Source organism: Vigna unguiculata, chromosome 4 (genome assembly GCF_037176805.1).
Source record: "Vigna unguiculata cultivar grain cowpea cultivar isolate G323 ecotype 2 chromosome 4, ASM3717680v1, whole genome shotgun sequence".
In the NCBI taxonomy this organism is placed as follows: Eukaryota; Viridiplantae; Streptophyta; class Magnoliopsida; order Fabales; family Fabaceae; genus Vigna; species Vigna unguiculata.
The window spans coordinates 45,944,380-45,970,837 of record NC_140795.1 but is presented as its reverse complement, the minus strand read 5'-3'; the positions used below and the strand labels follow the sequence as shown (position 1 = coordinate 45,970,837).

Below are 26,458 nucleotides of genomic sequence, written 5' to 3'. Positions count from 1 at the left end.
TTAGTACTTGAAATCATGTAGATTAAAAATTTAATCTTTTTAAAAATGAGAATATTATTTAATAATGTTTAACTACTTTAAGAAGTTTAATTTATTTATTTGTTAAATTATATAATTTAATACCTTAATTTTTAATTACTACCTTTATAACAGTGTTTTATAAAATAAATGGACATTATGATTGTAGTGACTCAAACAACTTAACTCATAAACTTGTGATAAATTAAATTAAATTACAAAATTTTTAACTTACTAAAAAAATAAGATGAATTAAACCGACTCATTTTTAACTTGATATGTGCAAACAGGATTGACATGCGCTTTAAAGTTGAAGGTCTCAAAATTACGAAAAATGAAGTTTTCCTTACAAAGAAAAGATACAGTTCTGGTGTTAGTTAAAATTCAGGAGCTTCATTACAAGAAACAAGTCTCACTTTGTTACTTAAATATGAATTTGAACTGATAAGAAATAAAAATGTATGAAATAGTATGTGGTTAACATTTTTCTAACTGCATGTTGTTACCTTTCTGTCAGCATGAGAACAAAACGTGTATGTAGAATCGCTTTTTATTACAAGTAAAATGGTTCAGTCATATCACCTTTTATAACACTAAAATGACATTCTAAAAAGTACCAAACTAAAGGATTAACGGTAGAAAATATGAAGGTTGTGCAGCATTAGTAGAGAAAAGAATAAGGCTTGTTAAGATGAAACTTCATTGTATTTGAATACGCAGTCATATAAACGTCCACCAAGAAATTGTGCAACCTCAGGATGTTTGACCTAAGAAAAGGATTCCAATAAAGAAATAAGGAATCATTAGAAGCTCAAATTTTCATTGTTGAAGAAGGTAAAATAATGGTAAGATGCATTACCATTCCAATCTTCAGGGAATCACATTTAAACTGAGCATAGAGATTTGTTTCTATTCCACGGCCCTGACAAAAGAATTAGATTAGTATTTGTTTAACATTTGAATTTGATAAACCAGTATTTGGGTTATGGGGTTATGATATAATATAATGCAATGGAAGAATTTAATATGAATGTTAAGAAGTGAACTTTAAATCTAATTCAATCCCGTAAAACCGTAAAACCGACCTGTAAGGTGAGGTTTGAACCCGTTTATATATTGTGAATTGTTCTTATCTCTAGTCGATATAGAACTTCTAGCCCACCCCCCTCACGCCGAGTCATATACATCTCATGCATGAGACTAGACATTAATGGATGGTCCGTTACAGACTGATAGTGAGTGGAACAATCAATCCAACAAACAATAAATTTCGCTAGGATATATTCTAACTCATGGCTGTGATACCATGTTAAGAAGTGAATTTTAATCCTAACTCAACACTACAAAACCGGTTTGTAAGGTAAGGTTTACATCTACTTATATATTGTGAATTGATCTTATCACTATACGAAATGGGACTTCCAACAATGAAGAAACTACAATATTTCTATTGCTACTAAAACCATTTCCTTTGTTACCCTATTCCACTCCACGTAGAAGTTTCAAACAATATTCTAGAAGAACTTACCATCCCTTCTAAGACGACAAGATCTGCATCACTGGCAAGGTATGCAAGCTCCTGTGACACTCTTGTAAGATCAATAACCTGTAATCCGTTTCAACAAGTTCAAGAAAGATTTGATCATCGTGTCAGATAAATGATCCAATATCATAAGCTAAAATACATAATTTTGCTAAATAGCAAATATCATTGCTCATTTTACTTACAGGTAAATCATTGCCAGAGTTAGCAATTAAAAGATTTGAAGTACTGACACCCACAAGCTGTTCTTGTTCATCCTTCAACTGGTTAAGTGGAAACCAAATTGAAAGGAGTTAGTGAGGAATATGGCCATTTGAAAAACTTAAACATATTTGTTTTCATTACCTTTGATATAATTTCAACTAGCTCAGCACAAGTCACATCATTGATAGATGGCAAGTCATTAGCAGCCAATACAACCTGCATCCATAGATAATCACGTAAAATGTTAGGCCAGCTGCAAGAACAGAATATCAAAAGCAGCTTCAATTTCAAAAGATAACTAAAATGGAATAAAACCAGTAAACATCTGTGGCCATGTGATAACAAATGATCTGGTAAAAATTCATTTGGTTGGATAATAATAACTCATATTTTTAAAGAAATTTCACATGCATTTGGGTTTTATGTGGTGCAAATGGCCATGTAAATCAGGTAAGCTTGTCAGTGATTGGACATTCTTGCTCCATTGATTTTCTCATTTTTCAGTTTTTTTTTTTCATCTTTCGTTCTTATCTTAAGAAGGGTTCCTTATCCTATATCTCTACACAATATTTCCATAGTGAATTTTTCTTCTGCAAATGAATGAGTCAACAAACCTGACTCCCACGCCGAAGTAGCTCTCTTGCAAATGGCATGATACCCAAAATGATATCTGCACCAGAGTTATCAACAAATATGATGACCTGCCATGATAAAGGGCAAAGATTAGAACATTAGCAACGGCAGTCAGGAGACAAAAATACTCACTCAATAATTAATGATAAAATTGTGTCTCTTGAATTTATACACATGACACTTGCCTTCTTCCATGACTTCCTGCTCCATTTCATTTTGAAAGTGTCAAGATGATCAATAACCCATGGTCGAGGAACCAGATTTTGGCAACTAGCCAAAAAGGACATTCCATCCTTAGAGAAAACCTCTGCAAGCTTCAAGAAATTGTAAAAAGAATTAGTTAATATATAAAGTACAAATAGCAGTAATTCAACACGTGTGATAGGAAAATAAGATCAGACATGAGTAAAGCTTTAATTATATCCAGTTACCAATGACAAATTTCAGCAACCTAGGAAGACGGAAAGGAACATTGTATTTTCACTAAGGATAATTAACCAAACCATGTGCCCTTATGCTTCACATGGCATTGAGGAACTAAATCAAATAATATCAAAAAAATGAATAAGCATATACATTAGTAATGCCAACAATCCAACCAAATTATGAAATATTGTATTTTGATGATATCAATCACACCATGTCTCTTTATAGAATAACTGAACTAAACTAAACCAAAACAAATAATAGGGAAATGGAAGGAATAATGAGTAAAGAGGTTGGTATTGTAACATGGACATAAAAGAACATTCATAGAGACGGCAGCTTAACGGGTAAAAAATTAGTATTTGAAGTCTGGTTTGAGAAGAGTCAAAATTTAGCTATGCAAAGTTATCAAAGAAAGCATAGTAAATCATCCTACCTGTGCAGAACCAAGATCAAATATGTTTCCAGCAAAAATTCCCCTGACTAGATTCTCAAGTCGCTTGCCTTCATCTTCAATGGCATCATTAAGTTGAACAACATTCTCAAAAAGTGAGATGGCTTTGGCATTTTCTTCATCCTATTGAAGTCAATCAGAGAAGAGTAACATACCTTAAGTGACATAAAACTACATTGTGCATAAATAATGTCATAATAACACCCTAGCTCTTCTTTATTGAAATTGATAATAAATGGTAAAATCTTCTCCACTTCTACTAATAACTAAAGAGCTTTTCAACAAACTATAACAAAAAACAAATCCATTCAATTTTCCTCCACAGGGCAAGCAAGATGTTAAATTTCTTCAACTACAATCAAACAGGAAGACATTTTTATTCAACCTTTTATCATCCATAGCTCCATAAAATAAGGAAATGGCATCCCCAATAGCAGTTTACCTTGACTTTTTTGAATATATCTCTGAATCCTAATTCTCGGAGCACTTGCTCACGAAGTCGGCAAAGAAGCTGAAAAATCAGCAACACAAAGAAAAACAATGAAGGAAATTAGAAACATCACCAGCTGTTTGCTTTTATCTTCTAATTCCTCTTATGGGGGAGGGAGGCTTGGGGCATAATTTTAGCTATAGTGTAGAACATACAATGCAATCAGGAGGCCCACCATGACTTTCAGGATCTTTCTTCAAGTCTTCAAGTATGTCAGCATATCTTTTCCAGGGAAAGCATAAACAAAATACAAAATTAGTAAATTCAATACCACAAGCTATTATCTAGAGTAGATAAAAAGATCACCTTTGAGCAAATTTTTCAGCTTTAGCGGCCGCGTCACGAACAGTAGAATCACTCTCTGCACGCTTCCTGCCAAACCAAAGCTAAATGATGATGTTAACAAGAAACACATAAACAATGAAATCCATGCAATTATATAAAATCACATATTTTATTGATTAGGAAAAAACAAGTTTGTAAATTGAACAAAGATGGGCGTCTAAAATCTTGACTGAGAGTCAAATTGATTGGTCATATGATGTGCTTGGGTTGATTAAAAAAAAAAGGTATATCAACAAATTCACTAATCATTATTAAAACAACTTAAACATCCATTGTTATTACTTATTAGAGACTTTACTATGATCTTGACATTTTGGTCTCTCATTAAAGACGCTTACATAAAATATTTACCAAACACTCAACTACCTATAAAGAAGCTTCATTATTACTTACCTAGAGACAACTCTTAAATCATCTTCTAGATGTAAGTTTTGGACTTTTGGTTGCAACCTCTAAAGTCCCTAAAGAAACCAAAACAAACAAACTAACCCCAAACCAGTACCAAGGAAATGTGAAGAAAGTTAAAAAAAATGTCATGAGAAGTATCAAGCATAATCAGGACCATTGACCTCCAATTGTACCAACTACTTTGGCAGTTCAAACTGCTATTTTGCTGAACGATAAGCAACAAACAAATGGTAATGGTGACACCACCTGAATATCTGGTTCATCTCTCACCAGCATACATACCAACCACCATTAGAAACAAACACATATAATGGTTAAAAAAAAGAAATCAAATCCAACTACAAGAACAATGGTCGACACACTTTAGAAAGCAGAAGAAAACGAATCAAATAAGTTAGCATACAAACACAAGAGGTAACTATGACAGCAGTATAAACAATCCTGATTACCGTTAAAATCGCACAATCAAACATCATAGGAAAAGCAAAAAATATAAAAACGACCAATTTTTGCTATCGATTTGTACGACAGAAAAAAAGTAATTTTTAACAGACACAAGCCATCATCGGGCAGAACGAGCAAAAGGGTATGCTGAGAACGATGAAAAACGGCGAATCGGGTTCGAAAAAAAAAACTTTTTTAGTGAAAATATGAAGAGAGAAGAGGAGAACGGACTTGAAAGAGGGGATGGAGTTGAGGAAGAGATCAATCCAAGAGATTTCGGTGGGAGTGGGCTTGCGGGGGTTATCAGAGGGGAATCTGTAGGGAATGGTGCATGCTCTGTAGTGGGAATTGATTGGTGTCAGCAACAATGGGAATTCCACAAGCTCTGATGCGCTTTCCATTTTCCACAGCAAGAACGAATCAATGTGATTGCAAAATGAATAAATAACGATAAGATCCAATCCAAGTTGCGTTGTGAGTTCAATTCGCCAAGAGGAATTGCAGTGAGAGAGACACAGAGAGAGATGAGAGAGAAAGCGTGACGGAGTGGCGCTTCTCTCCTCACTTTCACTTCCCACACGAGTCGAAACTCTCAGCTTCTTTTGCCTTTCTGGTAAAAAAAAAAAATAATAACAAATTATTTTTCTTCACTAAATAATACCTCTTAATAAGTAAACAATAATCAGTTTTAATTTTTCATGGGTTTATTTTAGCTTTCTAAAATAATTAAAAGCTACAAAAATCTTTAAATCTAATTATAATATTATATATCAATCTCAAACTGCTGATATTTGAAATTTTGTCATCTCTTGCCTCAAACTGAGAAGCTTTGGTTGGCCACACATGTCATGAAGACGACTCATGAGGTGACTTACTAAATTGGGAGCAGCCACCTAAGTTATAAGTTTATTTGTTATACTTTCTTTTGCATAATATATATATATATATATATATATATATATATATATATATATATGTGTGTGTGTGTGTGTGTGTGTGTGTGTGTGAGAGAGAGTGAGTGAGAGAGAAAGCACACCACCTAATATACATGAGAGAACACACTACATAATTAATCAAATTTGTTACATCTAAGAAAAAAAAAAAGTCGTAAAAAAAGAAGAAAATTAAGCCATCTTCAAGATTTATAAAAGATTCTTAATTAGCCTTTAATTAGCCTTTAGATGACATGTGTCCTAATTCAAAAGTTAATATGAGAAATTTTCAACTTGAATGTAATAAGGGTCAAAAGGTTTGGTATAAAGGTTTGTCAACTAAGAAGAAAGAATGGGAAGAAATTTTAGGAGAAAAAGACCATCCTTTTCTCTAACAATGTGACAATCTAATTAGATATACATTGTTCACTTATGAAAGACAAAATTTATAACAGTATGCAATGTAGATAAATAAGATTGGTTTTACGGGTTTAGAATAAAAAATGGTAGGAGAAATTATAAGTTCAACTCTCTCCAATAATAAAAAAACCAACAACTAATATTTTTTGATAAAAAAAAAAAAAACATTGCTCCCTAATGGAAGACGAATGAATGTAATATTGAGTCTTGTGTTTGTTAGATACATAAAGTGTCAAATGGGACATCAATAAGCTATATCATCATAGAAAGGTTCCCCTATAGTAAATGAAACTTTCTTGGCATTGTTAGCAAGAGTAGATGTTAGTCTGCATTCTAAAAGTCTCGTTCCAACTAACAATTCTAATGCATATTTCTTTAGAAGGGGTTATCTTTTTTATTTAACAGTTTGTCCATCATGAAAACGGTTTAATCGAAGGTAAGGCCAAGTGACTGGAAGAACATTGCACATTGTGTGATGTTTGATGTGACCCTAAAAATTTGAAGGACTGAGTGCCTCTAATGTCTTGTCGTACTCATAATTGTATGAGGTCTACAAGGTGAACAATCTTTAGTCAATAGAATAATGCAAGCAAGAGAAATCAGCAAAATGAATTTGTAACTTTAGAAAAAAATATTGACTTTGTGAGTTGGGTACATGGCTTCAATGCTAAACTCATCTATTATCAGTGGACTACTCGAGTGGCTCCTACAATGAGAGCATGTTGCCTCTTGTCCGTCGATGGAATAATTGGAATCAAACATTTAGGATCTCTTCTTTAAACATTTAATAGTCGACTTAACTTTAGTACCATATAAGAAAATAGCAAAACAAAATATAACAAATATAACAAAAAGAACAAAAGGTAATGTAAGAAAAAAAAAAGTTATGTGAAAACTTTTGGTATGTTTCTCACTCTATTAGAGTAAAATAATGAACCCCTAATATACATAAGAGAAGACGCACCACACAACTAATCAAATTTGTTACATCCTAACCAATAAAAAAATAACAAAAGAAAAAGATTTAGACAATCTTTAAAATTATAGAAGATTCATTCTCAACAGATACATCCTTTTCTTTTAATATTTCGTTTAAATTTTAACAGACTCAAAATTTAACATTAATAAATTAATTGTCGAATTGAGTTTCTAACTATTTTCATTCGTGTTTCTTAATATGCCTACGAGTGAATTTTCCCGTATCAAATATTGAAATATTTAATATAACACTTGAGTTAATTTTATCAACTCTAAATTGACTATAGAAAAAAAAGTAATTCTTCTTTTAAATTTAATGAGATATTTATCAAAAACATCCATCATATGGCAACTATATTTTTTGGTTTACGTGATGCCATGTTATACTGTTGTTTGCAACTAATAGCAACTTTTTATTTGCGAACATGAGCAAAATAACACATTAGAAAAGTTCAACTCATTGATGTTTAGTTTGCTTACTTCAAATATTTTTTAATTATGTTTTGTTTCACCGTATAGAGAGATCAATCCAAACACTTATTCCTAAGTCATATATTTATTCTAAAAGAAATACCAACGCCAACAAAAGAAAGAAGTATTTTTGAAAGAAAAAAAAAAGTTTATTATACATGTAAATGCAATTTTTCATTCATAACTGGTTTTTTTTTTTTTATTGTTGTTAACTAAATATTTTCATCTATCATAGGTTAGTATAACGATTATAGGAATCGAAATTACGTTTTCATTGATATAAAAAAATGAAAAATATTATTCATTTGACTTAAAAATATAGAAATTATAGGTCTGCTATCCAAATCAAAGTACACAGTTTAAATCAAACCTATTTTATTTTGCATATATTTAAGTATCACATTCCTCAAATATATAAACTAGAACACAAATAGTGTTGCCAAAATGGCCGGTTCCAAATATTGCTTAAGGTGTCAAAATTTAAAGATGCTAATTCTAATTGATGAGATGGTAAAGCTGAACGACACGATCGAGATGAGAGTGATTTGAGGATTGGGGGAGTTTGCTAGAAAATGGAATGTAGAAACTATAAAATTCATTCAATATTTGTAGTAATAGTTCATAATTGGCTATAAGAAGCCAAGCCAAGCCAAGCCAGGGCAGGCCAAAAGAGACATACTGCTATACTATTTTGTCGCCAAAAAAAACCCACTCTCAGACAAGTTTAAATTTTGAAAAAAAACAAAAATACATGTGAAGCCCCATGCAGTGGATAGAATCTTATTTAAATGCTGCTGGTGTGCATATGCTAAATAATCAGTAGGGTTCCACCGGGGCTCTGAATTTGGAACCAGCATAAACAGCACCTGAACCGAGCTCCTCCTCAATCCTCAGAAGCTGCAAAACACACCAAAGAAAGCTAAATCAAACACTTCAACTTAATATAACAGGTAAGCTCTCTACATCCATTTTATATTACCTTCTTTTTTTAGTGTGAAATAATGTCACTTAAGATATTTCTGAAAGTTCCGTTTCAATACAAGATTCGTATAAGTGACATGATAAGTTCACAAAAAGTAAAATAAGACCCTATTGTAACTGTTGTATTCTTGTATTGGAGATGGCGTAAGGTATTGTAATCACTATATATTCAGGCCGTGGAACAAAAAAGACTTTAATAAGGTTTGTAATTTTTACCTGATTGTACTTGGCAAGCCTTTCAGATCGGCAGGGAGCTCCGGTCTTGATCTGGCCCTGTTTGATATTGACGTAGCATGATTAAATTATATCAGCGTGTATGCTAAATGTTCATATTTTAAAATTCAGACACAATTTGTCCGCAAAGGTTCACTACTAAAACAATGAAGAACCTTAACAAACGATTTTAAAAAAACTTCTGAGTACTTACTGTTGCTAACCCAACTGCGAGGTCTGCGATGAAGGTGTCCTCAGTTTCACCACTGCAGCATACAAAATGAAACACATTAGTTTGCACTTAGAAAGAGTAATACAATGTAAGAAAAAAAAACAGAACAAATGCATACAAGGGGGAAAATGAACATTCATTACCTTCGGTGGCTAGTCATGACACCCCAGCCAGCTTTCTTAGACATTCTCACAGCTTCAATACTTTCGGTTACACTACCAATTTGATTCACCTAAAATTGGAAGTATAAAAATGAAAATTTCTTCTTAAAGTGGATAAACAAATTTTCAGATTAAAAAGATATTTAAATAACACGGTAGTCTAAAATTCGATCCTATAGCATATGAAAAAAGATTTTACCTTCAAAAGAAGGGCGTTGCAAGCCTTCTCCTTAATTGCTTTCTCCACGCGCTACATTGTTAATAACAAAGACAATAATGTCAAAATGATACGTGCTTGCAGTACATAGATCACAAATTTGGAGTTAATAACGCATACCTTGGGGTTGGTCACGAGGAGATCATCACCAACAATCTGCACTTGCTGACCAATTTCACCTGTTAATTTTGTATAGGTCTCCCAGTCATCCTGATCAAATGGATCCTCAATAGACACAATTGGATAATCTGTCACAAATGATTTGTACACATTCTTTAAGCTGTCTCCTGAGATTTTCTGCGATCCATCATTATTCTGCAACAAGGTAGTAGAACGTTATCTAGCTAAAGCGTTTGACAACCTCCTCCTTAATGGCGGAAAAATGAAAATTTAAGAAAAACTGGGAAAAGGTTCGTAAGATATCAACCTCTTCCTTGAAGTTCAAGTCATATGTTTTGTCCTTGCTATTGAAAAATTCTGAAGCAGCAACATCCATACCAATTACAACCTGTGAGGATAGAAATTAGTAAGCCATATGTTAAGGTGCTAAATTAGATTCAGTAGACAGAGATTCAACCTTTCCAGTGTAACCAGCTTGGGAAATGGCAGTCTTCAGAAGCTCAAGCCCTTCTTTGTTTTCCTAAAAAAATAAACAAACGTGATTTGGTGAGATAAAATTGTATTGAACTAGATGATAAGAATAACTGACGTCATGTAACAGAAAAAATCATGTAACAAAAAATTATAGTTGTTCACACATCTTAGGAATGTTACATTGCAAGATATTGGTATATACGAAAACATAAATCAAGCAGCTAAATGCAAGCAAGAAAATAATATAGTACTTTTAAATAATTACAAGATCAATAAAACTAAAACTAGCCGGTTAAAACCTGGATGTTAGGAGCAAAGCCACCTTCATCACCCACGTTAGTAGCATCCTGTCCGTACTTCTTTTTAATCACAGCCTGTAAGATAAACACGTCAACATCTTAATTCATGACCATGAATGTTAATTCTTTCATCCATTTTGTGTTTCTGTTTTTCCTTTTGTGAAAAAAAAAAAAAAAAAGTTAGGAAGAAAGGACTGTAACCTTTAGGTGATGATATACTTCTACGCCCATTTTCATTGCTTCTTTGAACGAAGATGCCCCGACTGGGAGAATCATAAATTCCTATAAAAGAGGACACAAGGTACGTATTTCAATCAGAAATTGTCCCTGTTCAACTATTGCATTAAATAGACATTACCTGCATAGCTAGTTTATTTCCTGCATGTGAACCTCCATTGATAACATTGAATGAAGGAACTGGCAACACCAAAGTCTTGTTTCCAGCCAGATTAGCAATGTGCTGAAAATTAAAACAATAAAAAAACACATATAATAAGATCACAAGATTCACATATAAGAGTTATTATTACCGAAAAACCTCACATACCTTGTACAGAGGAATTTTATTCACTTCAGCACCAGCCTTACAGACAGCAAGTGACACTGCCAGAATAGCATTGGCACCCAGCTGAAAATGTCAACATATCGCAAAACTAATTAGCATAAAATGAACGCCCAATACAGCTATATAAGATGCAGTCACCGAACTCAATAATTCAAACGAAATCATGTAGCGATACCTTCTGCTTGCACCACCCCCACTCGTTAACAGTTCCATCAAGCTGCTGTACCATGTAATTGTCAAGTTCAGTCTGCTTGGTTGGGTCCTGTAAAGACAAAAAACAAATAACAAATTAAATCAAATTTCCACCATTAATATGTTCCTAACAATATTCCACAAGTCCAATTTTAAGCTGCATAATACCTTCCCAACCAGAGCAGGTGCTATAATTGTGTTCACATTCTCCACAGCCTACGCCAAGGCAAATATGAGGTATTATTATCAGATACAACACATCATAAACGACAAAAAAAAGTAAATGCAAAAAGTTATTGACTATCATTTTTGCATTCTTTTCGTCAAACGACCTTGTAAATACATAAAAATGAAACAACAGAATATCAAACGTCAAGCACCTTGTTAACACCTTTACCGAGGTAGTCCGAGCCTCCATCCCTCAATTCCAGAGCCTCATAAACACCTTCACAGAAAGCAAAACGAGTAAGGCACACCACTTTCAGAACTACCAACCCATGCCGCAACCATATGAAACGAACCGTGAAACAGATAAACATGAACATAACATGCAAAACCTTCGCATTCGACTTCTAGAAAATCAACTACCACACTACAGACCCAACAATCCCTGGTCGGTACGATAATGACGCTTCAAACAGAACGAGACAAGCAATATCTCACAAGAACAGCGAACATACAAACACATTTCCTTCTATTGAACAAACACCGATCATTTACCTGTTGAAGCACCGCTAGGCACGGCGGCTCTGGCGAAGGTTCCATCGCTGAGTGTAACGTCAACCTGATAACAACAAACGGCATTCAGAATCCACAACAGCTTCGCATAAACCAGTCTCGTAACAAAAATAGAAACAAATCATCTAGTAACACCAAAACAGAATGTGGATCATATTCCCGCACATTTTCTCAACGTCCAAACAGTAACAAACCGCTTTCATAATGTAGAAATAAAAGCTTCGCTTAAACCATTCCGTAAAAATACAGGATGCAAGTGATGTAACGAATCAACGTTCTCTATGTAAAACCGAAAATGGAACGTAAATTAATTTTCTCTCCTTTCCCGCACATTTTCTCAGTTTCCAACAGAAAACGACAAAAGCGAATGGCGAAAGAGAGTCAACGGAGAGAAACTCACTTCGACGGTGGGATTTCCACGGCTGTCAAAGATCTGGCGAGCCTTAACGACCTTGATTGTTGCCATTGCAGTGTTACTCTTTCACAGTTTAGAATTTTCCGAGCGTCGCTGTGATTTTCAGAGAAAGTGAGGAAGCAGTGTGAATAATGTACGAGAGCGATTGGTTCATTTATAAAGGGGGCTGGTACGTGGCGACGGTGGAGAGACGTTGAACATAGACCGTTGATCGTGAGAAATAGAAGAGTGACGTGTACGGCTGAGATGGTTTATGTGGGGCATCACGAGACTCTTGCTTCGATGCGAGTGGGTCCCTAAAGCACGCAGAGAGGAATATGCTGAATGCTTCAGCTCCCTTTCTAGGTGCCGAGGTTCTCGAAAACGTTGAATCAATGAAAAGCAAAACTACCTTTGAAAATTTTTAACATTACTTTTCAGTAATATTTTAACATGGTTCAGAAAATAATATTAAAATTTAATGTAAGAACTTATTTTAGTAATGAGAAGAGAACTCTTTTATTATTAGTTTCTTTTAAAAATAAAGCCTGTTAAAATAGCAATTACTTTTTCTAGCATATATTATTAATTGTATTTAATTGTTACAGGTGCTTTTTTGTATGAATATAGGTTTGTGTTTATGGTTTTCTTACATGGCCTAGGTGGTTGATTTGTGATATTCAAGGTCGTAACGTAGCCAACAGTTTCGCATTCTAGTTTCTAAAACTAGAGGCAGTGTTTGATAGTTTTTTCTCTAAGAGAGTTCATGGTTAGAAATAATTAACTGTGGTGAACTAATTAGGCACTAGTTACAACAATAATAATGATTACCACTAGTGAAATAAAAAACATTATTAACCAAAGTTTTTTGCTTTTATGCAGCCCTTATGTAACAATGCGAAATTGAACCCACACGTAAAAAAGGTAAGATAATGTTTGGTCTAACTGAATAGAGAAATGTTAGGGAAATTGCATACATTCTAACACATTCTTTTAGAATAAGCTATAAAGGTATATTCAAAATTTTCTTGAATTACTATTTTAATGTCAATTCTCACCAATTTGAAGGCTTGGGTTTGTAATGGGCCAAGAATAATGGTAGTTATCCATTTCTTTTTACACCCACGTTGCTTTCATCTACATTTATGGGGGTGCTTAAAGGATCAAACTACCCCTTACTGCAGCCACCACTTACCATAGCCCTCCATAGCTGATCCATTATTGTTGCTGTTACCATTCATGAATGTTATTTATGGGCTTAAAAAAAAAGTACTTCAAATTGTATACGTTGGAAATCGTAAAACGATTAAGATAAAGTATTTACTATTGAATTCAGAGCTAACATTGTAAGGTAACAAGGATTTTAACGTAAAGAGAGTAAATGCTGTGTATATCTTGACAGACGTAAAACTTGTTATTCAACGTAAAAGCAGATAGCGTTTTTATACAGAGAGAGTAACTGTTATAACAGAAATAACAGAAACTGAACAAACTGAATATAGTTTTGGTTTTACACCTTACAACATTCCCCCTTAAACCAAACTAGATACATCTACAACACCAATACTCTCTCTTAGAAACTTGAACCTTGCATGCTTCAAAGCTTTAGTCAGAATGTCCGCAAACTGCACTTCTGATTTACAATGTTCCACTACCAGTTTTTCATTTGAAACTTGCTCTCTGATAAAGTGAAACCTTGTTTCGATGTGTTTGCTCCTTCCGTGGGAGGTGGGGTGTTTTGCCAGGTTTATGGCTGATTGATTGTCAACCAATAACTTCAGTTTGCACCTCTGATTTATTCCTCGTTCTTTCAACAGAGAACACAGCCAGATTGCTTGGCAAGCAGCTTCAGATGCTGCTATGTATTCAACTTCACATGATGAGAGTGTCACTACTGGTTCCTTGGTAGAACTCTACGAGATAGGGGTCTTTCCCAAGAAAAACACGTATCCAGTAGTGCTTCTCCGGTCAGTTCTGTCACCACACCAGTCTGCATCTGGATATCCTACTAGCTCTTCATTTCCTCTGGACAGAAGCACCCCAAACTGCTCAGTCCCGTGCAAATACCTCATGATGCGTTTCACGGCCAACAAGTGTGATATTTTGGGGTCTTGCATGTACCTACTGACAACCCCAACGCTGAAACTCAAATCTGGGCGAGTGTTACACAGATACCTCAGGCTTCCTACAATGCTTCTATATACTGCAGGATTTACCCCCTCTTCATCAGGGTTGTGTTCTAGCTTCATACCAGTTTCAGCAGGTGTGATGGCTGAATTGCTTTGCTCCATACTGAATTTCTTCAGCAAATCACGAGCGTACTTTGTTTGGTGCATGATTACCCCAGATTTTGTTTGTGTGAACTCAATGCCGAGAAAGTAACTCAGCTTTCCGAGATCATTCATCTCAAATTCCTTCATCAGCTCTGCTTTGCATGATTCGATGCACTCCTCACTGCTGCTGGTAATTAAGAGATCATCCACATACAAGCAGATGACGATTCTGCTGCCATTTGTATTCTTCACATACACTCCATGTTCTGATATGCACTTCATGAATCCAATTCCATCAAAGAATTTGTCAATCCGTTTGTTCCAAGCTCTTGGAGCTTGTTTTAACCCGTATAAAGCCTTATTAAGCTTATATACTTTGTGCTTATCAGTCTCCTGCACAAAGCCAATGGGCTGCTGCACATATACTTCTTCCTCTAAGGGACCATTCAGGAATGCAGATTTTACATCTAGTTGGTGCAGACTCCAATTCTCGTTAGTTGCCAAAGCCACTACTAATCTGACCGTTTCAATTCTCGCTACTGGTGCATAAACCTCTCCATAGTCTATACCAGCCTTTTGCAAGAAATCTTTTGCCACAAGCCTGGCCTTGTGCCTCACAATTTCACCACTAGCATTCACCTTGACTTTGTAAATCCATTTGAGAGCAATGGGCCTTTTGTTCAGAGGCAACTCTACCAACTCCCAGGTGTTGTTTCTTTTAATGGAGTCAATCTCCTCCTCCATTGCACGCCACTAGTGACCATCCCGTGCTGCCTCCTCAAACGTGATTGCTTCTGATTCAGCAATTAGTGCAGAATGCACTAAACTCCCGTCAGAGGTCACAACAGTATCGTGGGTGATATCATAGTCTTGAAGATATGATGGTGGTTGTGATCTTCGTCCTGATTTCCTCACGACTAAATCAGTGATGTTTTTATCTGCAGTTTCTTCTTCATCTAAAATGATTTTTGGAGCGTTGGTGTCTTCCGTGCTTGCCACTGTCCAGTCCCAGCTAGATGACTCATCCACATACACATCTCTGCTAGTGGACACGTGCTTTGAATTGGGGTCATATAATTTGTAGCCACCTGTCTCATGGTAGCCGATCAGCACTTGGGGTGTGCTTCTGTCATCCAGCTTTCTTCTTAAAGCATCAGGGACGTGTTTGTAGCAGAGAGACCCGAATATCTTGAGGTGTGAGATGTCAGGTTTGACACCTGTCCAGGCTTCCTCAGGTGTCATCAACTCCAGTCTTCTTGTTGGTGAACGATTCAGCACATATGTTGTTGTACTTGCTGCTTCCCCCCACAGGAACCTTGGGATATTCTTGGTTTTCAGCATACACCTAACCATGTTAAGCAAGGTCCTGTTTCTTCTTTCTGCAGCTCCATTATGTTAAGGAGTGTATGGAGGAGTGAACTCATGGACAATCCCTTCCTTCTCACAGAATTCCCTGAACTCTGTTGCTGTGTATTCCCCTCCTCCATCAGACCGTAGAACCTTGATGCTACTCCCACTCTGTCGTTCCACCATATTTTTGAATCTTTTAAACACTGACAACACTTCACTCTTTCTTTTGATTAGATAGATCCACATTTTTCGAGTAAGATCATCTATGAACGTGAGGATATACCTGTTCCCACTAGGCGTTTCTTCTTGCATAGGACCACAGACATCTGAGTAAACAACTCCTAGTTTCTCAGTGGCTTTCGTAGGGACGAATTCTTTGAACTTTGGCCTAGTCTGTTTGCACTGTATGCATTCTCTACACACCTCTTCTGGAATCTTGATCGGTGGAAGCCCATTGACCATTTCTTTCGCACTTAGAGTTGATAGGTGTTGGAAATTCAGATGCCCAAACCTGTTGTGCCATATCCACTCATCCTTGTTCACTGCTGTAGCTAGACATTGGTGTTTTCGCGTATTCATTGCAATACGAAAGGTTCTGTTCTCCGAGAGATCTGCATGCACAACTAGTCTCTTCGATTGGTCGTAAACATTTAGACCATTCTCCTTCATTTCCATCAAGAAACCTTTCTGCAACAATTGTCCAAGACTGAGGAGGTTTGTCTTTAAACCTGGTACATACAGAACACCATCAATCACTACTTCTCTGCCTTCTGAATCTTGTAGTACCACTCGACCAATGCCTTCTGAATTTAGGCTGCTATCATCCGCAAACCTAATCTTCCCCTGCGAAGAATCATCAAGTTTGATAAACCAATCACGTCTACCAGGAAGCTATTTCCTCTGAATCTGCGCTACTGGTTTTGGCCATAAGCAACACCACATCAGAATCAGAAGAGGCTGCGTCTTGGGCCAAGTTAGCTTGATTCTTTGGTCTATTCTTGGCACCTTCACCATACCAACATTCACGAGCAAAATGCCCAAGCTTCTGGCAGTTATAACACTTCAATTTTTTTTTCCACTCCTTATCATCCTTTCCTTGTCTTTTCTGATCTTTTCCATTCTTGGATTCATCTTCAGATTTATCTTCTTGTTTCTTGCGGTGCTTTCCTTCTTTCTTGAAGCTTTTTGCCTTTGTCTTGTAAGTTGTTCTGACCTGTAACGCCTGTTCTTGGCAGTGTTTACGATCATCCATCCTAAACTCGTGTGCTTCCAGAGAGTGTTGGAGTTCCTCTATCTCCAGTGTCGCAAGATTCTTTGTTTCTTCTATAGTTATCACTAAATTGTCAAATTTAGGAGGAAATGACCTTAATACCTTGTGTATTACGTGTTGTTCTGACACTTTATCGCCACAGCATTTCATCGCATTCACCAGTTCTTGAATTTTGTTCAAGTATTGAGCTACTGTCTCGCTGTCCTCCATCATCAGAAATTCAAACTTCCTTTTTAACGCTTGCAGCTTCACTGTCTTGTGCTTATCATCACCATATGTCTTGATCAATATTTCCCAAGCCTCTTTTGTTGTCTCAGCTTGCGAAATCTTGTTAAAGATTTGTGAATCTACACATTGGTACAACAAGAACCTTACTTTGCCGTCCAACTTCTGCTGCAGCCTATAATTCTTCTTGTCTTCGTCTGTAGCTTTGCTGCTAAGTTCTCCAAGACCCGTTTCAATTATTTCTGCCACATCTTGGAACTGAAACACAGCCTTCATCTTTATCTTCCAAACATCTTACCATCAAAGATTGGTAAGCCTCCTTGTATGATGCTTCCACTTCCGGCCATCTTGATTCTGAAAACTCCTCAGACTTTTGCACACTTCGTGACACCTTTCACTTTTGAAGATTGTGCTACGTTCCTGGCTGTGCACCACTTCTCTACGATGCTCTTCTTTATACAGACGAACAACTACACAGGCGAACCTATGCTCTTGATACCATATTGAATTCAGAGCTAGCAACGTAAAGTAACAAGGATTTTAACGTAAAGAGAGTAAACACTGTGTATATCTTGAAAGACGTAAAACTTGTTATTCAACGTAAAAGCAAATAGCGTTTTTATACAGAGAGAGTAACTGTTATAACAGAAATAACAGAAACTGAACAAACTGAATATAGTTTTGGTTTTACACCTTACAACATTTACAATATATAAATATACACAAATCGATTTTGTGTATTTGAATTATGTTTATAATTCACTCTTAACTTATATCAATGAAATGGGTTAGAGTGCATATGTTGGAAAGCCAATTTACAATACATAATAACGGTGTTATGTATTTTGATAAACTTAAAGTTAATTTTTTATCCATATAAACTAAAAGTTGTATTTTACTTTTGAATTGTGTGGTGTAAAAGTCATTTTTTATTTTTAGATTATACAATCCAAAAGTTATTTATTTTCATAAAAACTTTAAGATTGTATGATCTTATATAAGCTTTTGGATTACATAATTTACAAATTTAAAAAATAATTGTGCGATCTACAAACTTTTTTTTTTTCATGCAAAGATTGATTTCCATCAAACCTGAAAATGATTTTTGAAGTCAAAAAAAAAAAAAAATTGAACTACACATTCTAAAATTTATTTTTAAGATCAAAGTAGGGATTTTTGTATTTATAGGGCGTAAAAGAAAAATATGGGGTGCCTAGATAGCTTTATATTCTAGGTCAATTCAGTTTTTCTTTTTCGCGTTTAAATTGGTTTCTATTTTGTTAAATATGTTCAAATATTTTGAAAATGCTAAAATATTTACGTATACTATAAGAAAACTCAGATAATAAAAAATTTTAGTGACTAAATATTGTAATTACTATAGTGATCATTTTAGATATCAATTTACAAAATAAAAAATTATTTATTACTTAAATAATCAATATTATGAAAAAAATAATAATTGGTCGTTAGATTGATCACTAATTAATTAAAAACTAATTTAAAAACTATTTTTTTAGCCAAAACCTTGTCAATTAATGTTTAGTGACCAAATTATAAACTAATATATTTGATAGTCAAAACCTTAGTATCAAAATTTTAGAGACCAGTTATAATTTTTTTATTCATAATAGTGATTATTTTGGTAACCAATAATTCTTTATTTTGTAAATTACTATCTAAATTGTTCACCATAATAATTAACAATTTTCGGTCATTAAAATTAATTGTTAATGAGTAGGGATGGCAACAGGGCATAGCGGGGACGGGTTTCGCTATCCCATACCCATCCCCGCATAAAAAAATCATCCTCATCCCCATACCCAAACCCAACAGGTATCAAACTTTTGTCTCATCCCCATTCCCACCGGGTAACGGGTATAATCTCGTACTCATACCCGTACCCGTGTTCTAACTACTTCAATATTAATTTTTATAAAAGAAAATAAATTACGGTAAAAAAAAACATAATATTATCAAATATTCAATATTAAGAAGATGATTGTTTCTTCCATATCAAATACTTTGAAATAAATTATAATTGTTTACATTTTATATTAGAATACCAAATAAAATTTCATGAGAACCAAAACATTTATTAAATTTGTAAACTACAACATTGATGAACTTAGTTGATAAAAATAAAAAATATTTCAAAAATATATAAAAGGAAAACAAATATTCAAATTAAAATATATTTTAAATGTTTGTTTACTTCAATTTTTTAAATTCTAATGAATCTCTTTTTTATACACTAATAAAAGTTATAATACATCACTCGATCAAAATGACACAAAGAACAAATAATAAACATAATAATAAATTTTTGACATAGATTTTGTATCTTTTGAACTTCAATATATATTGGATAGTGACAAAAAAATATTCATAGCAATTACATTAAATTTTTATATTGTAGTAAATAAAAGTTATTTATACAATTAAAGTGGAAAAATTTACAGTATGATTAATAATGAGTTATAAAATAACAAATAATTAGATAGAATATATCGCAATATTATTCTACATGATGAAAATAAACAATAAATAAAAATATTAAAAAACTAACAAATGTGTGTTTTAGAAATAATTTGAGATACTATTGAAAGAATTCGCACAAAGGAAATCAAATGTATAATTAAGGTATGATAAGATGAAAAATACCTTAGAGAACTAATTATTAAATTATGTTTGAAGTGGTTAAAATTAAATAGAAATATCATTAAATTACAAATAAACTAGTAATTAAATTGGTCACTAAATCAAGTACCGATTCGATCATTGAATCGGTCACTAATTTAGTCATTGATTCAAACAATAAATCAACTACTACCACCAATAACGAAAAATAGTGAATGATATGGGTTACTGACTAAATCAATCACCATTTCATGTTTTTCATGTAGTGAATTATCATATACTATTCCTAAATATATATATATATATATATATATATATATATATATATATATATATATATAATTTTAACCACTTCAAACATAATTTAAAGTGAAAAAATTATAGTATGATTAATAATGAGTTATAAAATAAAAGATAATTAGATAGAATATATCGAAATATTATTTTACATGATGAAAATAAAAACAATAAATAAAAATATTCAAAAACTAACAAATGTGTGTTTTAGAAATAATTTGAGAGACTATCGAAAAAAATCACACAAAGAAAATCATCAAATGTATAATTAAGGTATCATAAGACGAAAAATATCTTAGAGAACTAAGAAAATTTTTCAAATATCAATATATATACTCAATGGTTGAAAAATAACGAAAATTATTTTAATGGAACAAAAGAGTTCTTTAAATTAAACAAAAATTAATAATAATAATAATAATAAGTAAAGATTTTTTTTATATTACCTTAAATTGAGAGTATAAACATTCTCATGTGAAAGGAAAATTTATAATAAATAAAAATATTAAAAAATAATAGAAATATTCAAATGTGAGGCATAAATTTTTTTTAATTAACATACATCATTTTAGCATAATTACATAAAGGTTATGATAAGATAAAAAATATATTGGAGATGAGAATGAGTTTGATGACAAACCAAATAATTAAAAGAAAAAAAATAGAAAAAAAATAATATATATATATATATATAGGGGTTACTTGATTAATTGTGAATATTTTAATAATTTAAACGAGAATGGAGATATGGCGGGGACGGGTATTATGGCGGGTATATGTACATCCTCATACCCATCCCCATACCCAACTGAAAAAGTCGGGGATTCCCCATACCCATACCCATACCCAGTCAATGTGGGTTCGGACAATACCCACGGGGATGGGTTTATTTACCATCTCGATTAATGAAATATTTTCTTGTAATGATAAATGTATACAAATATATAAAATATATTAAAATTTAAGAAAAAAATATTTTATTTATATATTAACTTTTTTATATATAAAAATTTTTGGGGATCATGACCCTCTTATGTAGGTTCGTCATTGGGTGAAAATTCAAGAAATAAAAAGTGAGGGTGATGTAATGGATGGTGAGATTAACAAATTTAACTAAATTAAAAAATTATTTAAACAAAATACAAACAAACATAATTAAAATAATTCACATAATATGAAAAGATCGGTCATTACACTTTTTCGTCATCAATTTAAATGGCGTTAATAATAAAGCTAAAATTCAACATAACTTAACAAAACAAGATCAAATTCATCATGAAAAAAAAAACAGATTAAACAAATTGAAAAAAAATGGGGACCAAAATACTATTTAAATTAAAAAAAAATTGTTAAATCAATTTTTATATTGAAACTATAAACACATTTATAATTAGTGTTACATTATGAACCAAGTCTTATTTGCAATACATGATCAACATTCCTTTCCTTGACTCAATACAAACATAATCAATGATTACTTTATTCTTTTAACATGTTTTCTTATATGGTATTAATCTTAGTAATAAATTCTTCAATTGTTATCATAGTTGAATGATTTAGAATTAGAGTATATAACTATAAGTCTATATATAAAACTCAATTGTTATGATTAAAATTATATTAGATTCATAACATCTAACACGGAGTAGGACACAAGATTACTCAATTTCCATTAACAATGTTTCTTAACTACGTAGAGTTTAACAACGTAGATGTTTTTCTATGGAACAAACCATCGAAATGCACGAATAATTGTTGGGTGACTAAAATTCATGTAAATAATTATAAGTCAACAACAAAATATTTTAATGAAACCATTGAATTCATAAAAGCCATTATTTTATGTGTCAGAAACAATAAACAAAGATCCAATAAGCAGTAATGAGAAAGCAATAAAAGGAAATTGACTCTTAATCTAATTATTCACTTGAAAGTCAACCAAGGTAGATAAATAATAATTGTTGATGGTTAAGAGCATCAATCATCAACATTATTAATAATTACTTGAATAAAGTTTAATTTTTTATTTGAACAATGTTCAATGTATTTATATATTGTTAACTGAATTTCTTAGTTGTTTTTGTCGAATTATGTATTATATATATATATATATATATATATATATATATATATATATATATATATATATATATATATATATATAGCATGGTATACGAAAAATTAATTTATTTGAAGAGAGGAAATAATAACAAAATAAGAAGTGAGAATAATAATTTTGGTACGTGCATGCAAAGGGTAATGAATAAATATAATTATTTAATCTACCACTGTATTCTGTCTAGAATTTTAAATTAAATATCATTACATCTTTTTTAAATATTTATCGATGGCTTAGTTGGACCAAACCTATTTGTTTAAATTTGAGCTTCAAAATAAAAGAGAAAAAAGGTCTCTTTACTCTTTAAATTGAAAAGTATTTTTTTACAGAAATGCAATTACGTGTTGAAGAAAGAACTTCAAGAATTTAGATCAATCTGAGAAGAAAATAGAAAAGAATAACTAAGAAGGTAAAATAAATTAAACTTTTAACCACGTACATTTTAATTTAAAAAAAACATTATAAAACTTCTCAAAAGTTATGATGCATGGAGAGAATATTTATTGATATTTCCATTTCTTAATTTTTCATTTTATTGATTTCTTCTCTTATAAAGGTATAATAACAAATTTATCCAAATTTGTCTTAGGCATAGGAGCATGCAAATGCTTAAAAAAAGTATTTTTTTTATTATTATTTATTATTAATTTGAATTGGCACGTGTTGAAATTTATTAAGACAGATGATACATGTTACTACTTTAGTTTACATAACTTCATATTTACTTTTAATATATATGCATAATTAATCTTGCTAATTTAGTTTTTAAAAACAAGAATAATCTTACATCTACCTAAATATTCTTGTCATATTATTGCATGTATATTAAAAAAATATTTGTTTTAAACGATTTTCAGAATATAAAATTATGTTTTATTTTTTATTTGAATCCAAATATTGAAAACTATTACCGAGATAAATTGAAGAAAATAAAATGTGGTATAAGCTTAAAAAAATAGTAATTTATAATGAGTATTATAACATTGTAATGAAAATAAGGAAGGCATTATATTTACAAACAAACAAAAAATCCTATTTCCCCGAAATTTTAAGTTTTAACAAAATATTAAACATTGTAAAATGTATTGGTTGTAAAATATTATTGTCAATAATTGTGATTATTAAAGTGATTTTTTTTCTCAAAACAAACCTATTTAAAAAAAGTATTCAAATAAATTAATCTATTTTAATTCTCAAACTATATTCATTTAAAATGAGATTTTGGAAATGAATTGGTTTCCCTTATATTTTTTTTTTCAATTTTAAAGAAAAAAAAAGCAAATTAAAATTTGACTTTCTAAACCGACTTTTAGACATAAAAGTAGATATATTAATAATTTAATTTTCAAACAGTCGAATTCTCAATATATCGATCTCATGTTAGAAAACCGATCAAAATTTACATATTTTTTAAATTTAGAAAAAAAAAGGAAAAAAAGGGTTAGTTTAAAAATTAAAATGGTATATTGTCAGAAAAAAAAAATTACCATGGTTGCTGAAAATATACAACAAGATGAAAATGTTAAAACCATTTAATTATAAAACTTTGAATGATAACGTTGTGATGAATTAAAATAAGGGAATGAAGCAGATATATTAAATTAAACTTTGAACATAAATTTCGCTCTCAGAAATTTTAGGTGACGTTCTTTCGGTCACAGGCACAGAAATATCCGATGAGGGACAAAGCTATGAACATCATAGGTGACATTTTCAAGGCTAATAAAACAACTCATTTTTCTAACATTCAACAGTGTTTTGCTCAGAGTTAGGTCCCTGGTCATTTTCACCAAGTCACAGTAAAAAATCCCAAGATCTTCAAAACAGCACAACAAAATCTTAACCCATTTCTTTAGTTTTCTTAATTGCCATGGTTACAAAATCAACAAACCTAGAAACAAGAAAGGGTAGAAACATGACAGAGAGACCAAAAACGTAAGAGTTTTTGGTTGGTGATGTCGATTTATGACATAGGGCTGTGCCTATGTCTGGCTGAGAAAGCTCCATGTGATGCTCTTTGCATAGTACAAAAGACTTTTGATTAATCAATGAAATAAAAAACGCCCCACACACAGTTGGAAGAACCTTTCACACACACATTATTAATACACGAATCAATCAATTATTATACAAACTGTGTATTATATTGCCATATTCTATATTCTATAGCTTTCACATATATACATACACAAATGTGTGTATACTATATTGTATTGTTTCATTCTGATGATAGCTTTCACACCAAACTCCTTAAAATTTGCTACAAAAAAAAGGGTTCTTTCCACGTTTGCATCTATCCCAATAGGGCTTTAAATAGACCCTTAAAGTCTTCATTCAAAACATTGCATGTAGAGTTAGCTGTTGCTGATAATCTTGTTTTTTTTGTTCACCCTCTCTCACTCACTCTGTGGTGCCCTTTTCTGTGTTTGTGTCCTAATTGTTGTTCCAAGCCATGATGTTTGGTTCTGTGTTGGAGTTCATCACTCAAGCTGCTTCCAGCTCAGCATTCATCTTCTGCTTCTGCAATTTGATCATAGTCATAATTCTGGTGGACTTGAAGCCTAGCCTCAGCATTCATCAACAAAGTGAAATTCATCTTTTGAAGGGTGCAAATGATCAGAAAAAAGGAGCTAATAATAACTCTAAGCCAGTGGTGGAGAAAGATACAACACCAATGCCACAAGCAGTGGAAGTGGAAGAAGTGTCACATGATCATGAAGCAGGAACAGTTGAGAACATTGAAATTGAAGGCAATGATGATTGCAGCAATGAAGATGAAGAAAAAGTGGAACAGGAAAAGGATGATGACAGAATAAGTGAAAAAGATGACAGCAATGATGAACTGAGGAAAAGAGTGGAAGAATTCATTCAGAAAGTTAACAAAGGGTGGAAGGAAGAGTTGTTGAGCACATAACTTCTGAGTTAAGCCTTAACATTGGGTTATTGCTAGAAACTTTTGAGTCTTGTGGTGAATTTTGTTGTGTTGTATGTATCATTCAAGAAAATAACATAGAAATAGTTGTTTATATGTGCATACACAAACAAATCCCTCTTGCTTTTGTGCTTTGGAGGCACTTGTTCCAACATGAAAACCATGGTATGTTAAACCAGAAAATGAATGAAAGTTAAAGATAAGAAATTCCAATGCAGAACTTTATTCTAATTGCTCTGGATAAGGGGAAAAAGTGATGTGCACAAAGATCATGCTTGGAAGCAGCATATGTAGGGAATCCTTCTTTTTTTTCTTTTCTTTTCTTGTAAAGAAACATTTTCTGGGAATTTCTTTATTGCTATATATTCCTTTTCTTTTTACTATGCACTAGCCACTAGCCAACAAGTTACTTCTATTTTTCTTTATGGTAATTGGGATGAAGCATTGCAGAAAGGTTCATCCTAAAGCTCAAGAAATGGAGCCAAATTCTTGGTATGTAAAAATCATGGCTTCTGAGAAATTCATGATATATTGTTCTTGTTAAAATAGGCTACAAAAAAGTTGATATTTTTAGTTTTTTTTTTTTTGCACTTTATGCCAGTTTAATTGAAATGATTCTTGCACTTTATTTTCTCACTGCATGTAGTCACAGCACTTCATGCAGGAATCGGTTAGTGCTGTGTAAGATCCACACATGGAAGAGTTTCTGATATAGTAATTGAATCAGTCCTTTGATAAAAATGAAGAAGTTAAAGTATATTTATTTCTGAAAAGTTATATGCAAATATATTTTTCTTAAATTCACAGAACAAAAATTCTTGAACTTTATTTGTTGCTTGTTAATTATGTCTTTTATTGATAAAGTTAAGGCTTAAAACAAAAGACCATTTAAGTCTAAAAGGTAACTTATTTAATAAACGTAAATAATATAATATAATAGGATATAGTTGTTGGGCTAATTTGTTTTTATAGTATTGGAATTATTTTTGTTTTATTTAAG

The 26,458-nt window shown here is 32.5% G+C and overlaps 3 protein-coding genes and 1 long non-coding RNA gene across 4 annotated transcripts; 2 read left to right on the top strand and 2 right to left on the bottom strand.

The window, feature by feature from the left end:
- Window positions 1–552: 552 nt before the first annotated feature.
- LOC114182692 (damage-control phosphatase At2g17340-like) lies at window positions 553–5,571 on the bottom strand. The gene is made up of 12 exons (XM_028069607.2): window positions 5,197–5,571; window positions 4,075–4,140; window positions 3,924–3,990; window positions 3,721–3,789; window positions 3,261–3,401; window positions 2,584–2,712; window positions 2,380–2,466; window positions 1,907–1,981; window positions 1,747–1,824; window positions 1,547–1,624; window positions 878–940; window positions 553–785 (listed from the first exon to the last, which is right to left on the bottom strand). The coding sequence occupies exons 1-12, from the start codon at window positions 5,364–5,366 to the stop codon at window positions 705–707; spliced, it is 1,104 nt and encodes a 367-aa protein (XP_027925408.1). The 5' UTR covers window positions 5,367–5,571; the 3' UTR covers window positions 553–704.
- A 2,770-nt stretch (window positions 5,572–8,341) lies between these two features.
- LOC114181232 (enolase-like) lies at window positions 8,342–12,496 on the bottom strand. The gene is made up of 17 exons (XM_028067627.2): window positions 12,359–12,496; window positions 11,941–12,004; window positions 11,601–11,665; window positions 11,389–11,436; window positions 11,204–11,290; window positions 11,011–11,091; window positions 10,822–10,923; window positions 10,665–10,745; window positions 10,464–10,538; window positions 10,148–10,210; window positions 9,998–10,078; window positions 9,691–9,885; window positions 9,553–9,603; window positions 9,336–9,424; window positions 9,175–9,226; window positions 8,964–9,020; window positions 8,342–8,663 (listed from the first exon to the last, which is right to left on the bottom strand). Exons 1-17 carry the CDS (start codon window positions 12,422–12,424, stop codon window positions 8,583–8,585), a joined length of 1,338 nt encoding a protein of 445 aa, XP_027923428.1. The 5' UTR covers window positions 12,425–12,496; the 3' UTR covers window positions 8,342–8,582.
- Window positions 8,587–12,880, top strand: LOC146887291 (uncharacterized). The gene is made up of 2 exons (XR_014994680.1): window positions 8,587–8,716; window positions 12,300–12,880. It is a non-coding gene; the product is annotated as an uncharacterized LOC146887291 (long non-coding RNA).
- An 11,794-nt stretch (window positions 12,881–24,674) lies between these two features.
- On the top strand, window positions 24,675–25,678 carry LOC114181555 (uncharacterized). Its single transcript, XM_028068035.2, has one exon. The coding sequence runs from the start codon at window positions 24,979–24,981 to the stop codon at window positions 25,438–25,440; it is 462 nt and encodes a 153-aa protein (XP_027923836.1). The 5' UTR covers window positions 24,675–24,978; the 3' UTR covers window positions 25,441–25,678.
- Window positions 25,679–26,458: the final 780 nt, after the last annotated feature.

Excerpts from the sequence above, each read along its gene's own strand:
- LOC114182692 (XM_028069607.2), bottom strand. The coding sequence starts at position 5,366 with ATGGAAAGCGCATCAGAGCTTGTGGAATTCCCATTGTTGCTGACACCA. Across the intron at positions 3,402-3,720 it reads ATATATTCAAAAAAGTCAAG|GATGAAGAAAATGCCAAAGC; the intron begins GTAAACTGCTAT and ends TGACTTCAATAG. Across the intron at positions 786-877 it reads ATTCCCTGAAGATTGGAATG|GTCAAACATCCTGAGGTTGC; the intron begins GTAATGCATCTT and ends TCCTTTTCTTAG.
- LOC114181232 (XM_028067627.2), bottom strand. The coding sequence starts at position 12,424 with ATGGCAACAATCAAGGTCGTTAAGGCTCGCCAGATCTTTGACAGCCGT. Across the intron at positions 10,746-10,821 it reads GAAATAAACTAGCTATGCAG|GAATTTATGATTCTCCCAGT; the intron begins GTAATGTCTATT and ends CCTCTTTTATAG. Across the intron at positions 10,211-10,463 it reads GCTTTGCTCCTAACATCCAG|GAAAACAAAGAAGGGCTTGA; the intron begins GTTTTAACCGGC and ends TTATTTTTTTAG.
- LOC114181555 (XM_028068035.2), top strand. The coding sequence starts at position 24,979 with ATGATGTTTGGTTCTGTGTTGGAGTTCATCACTCAAGCTGCTTCCAGC.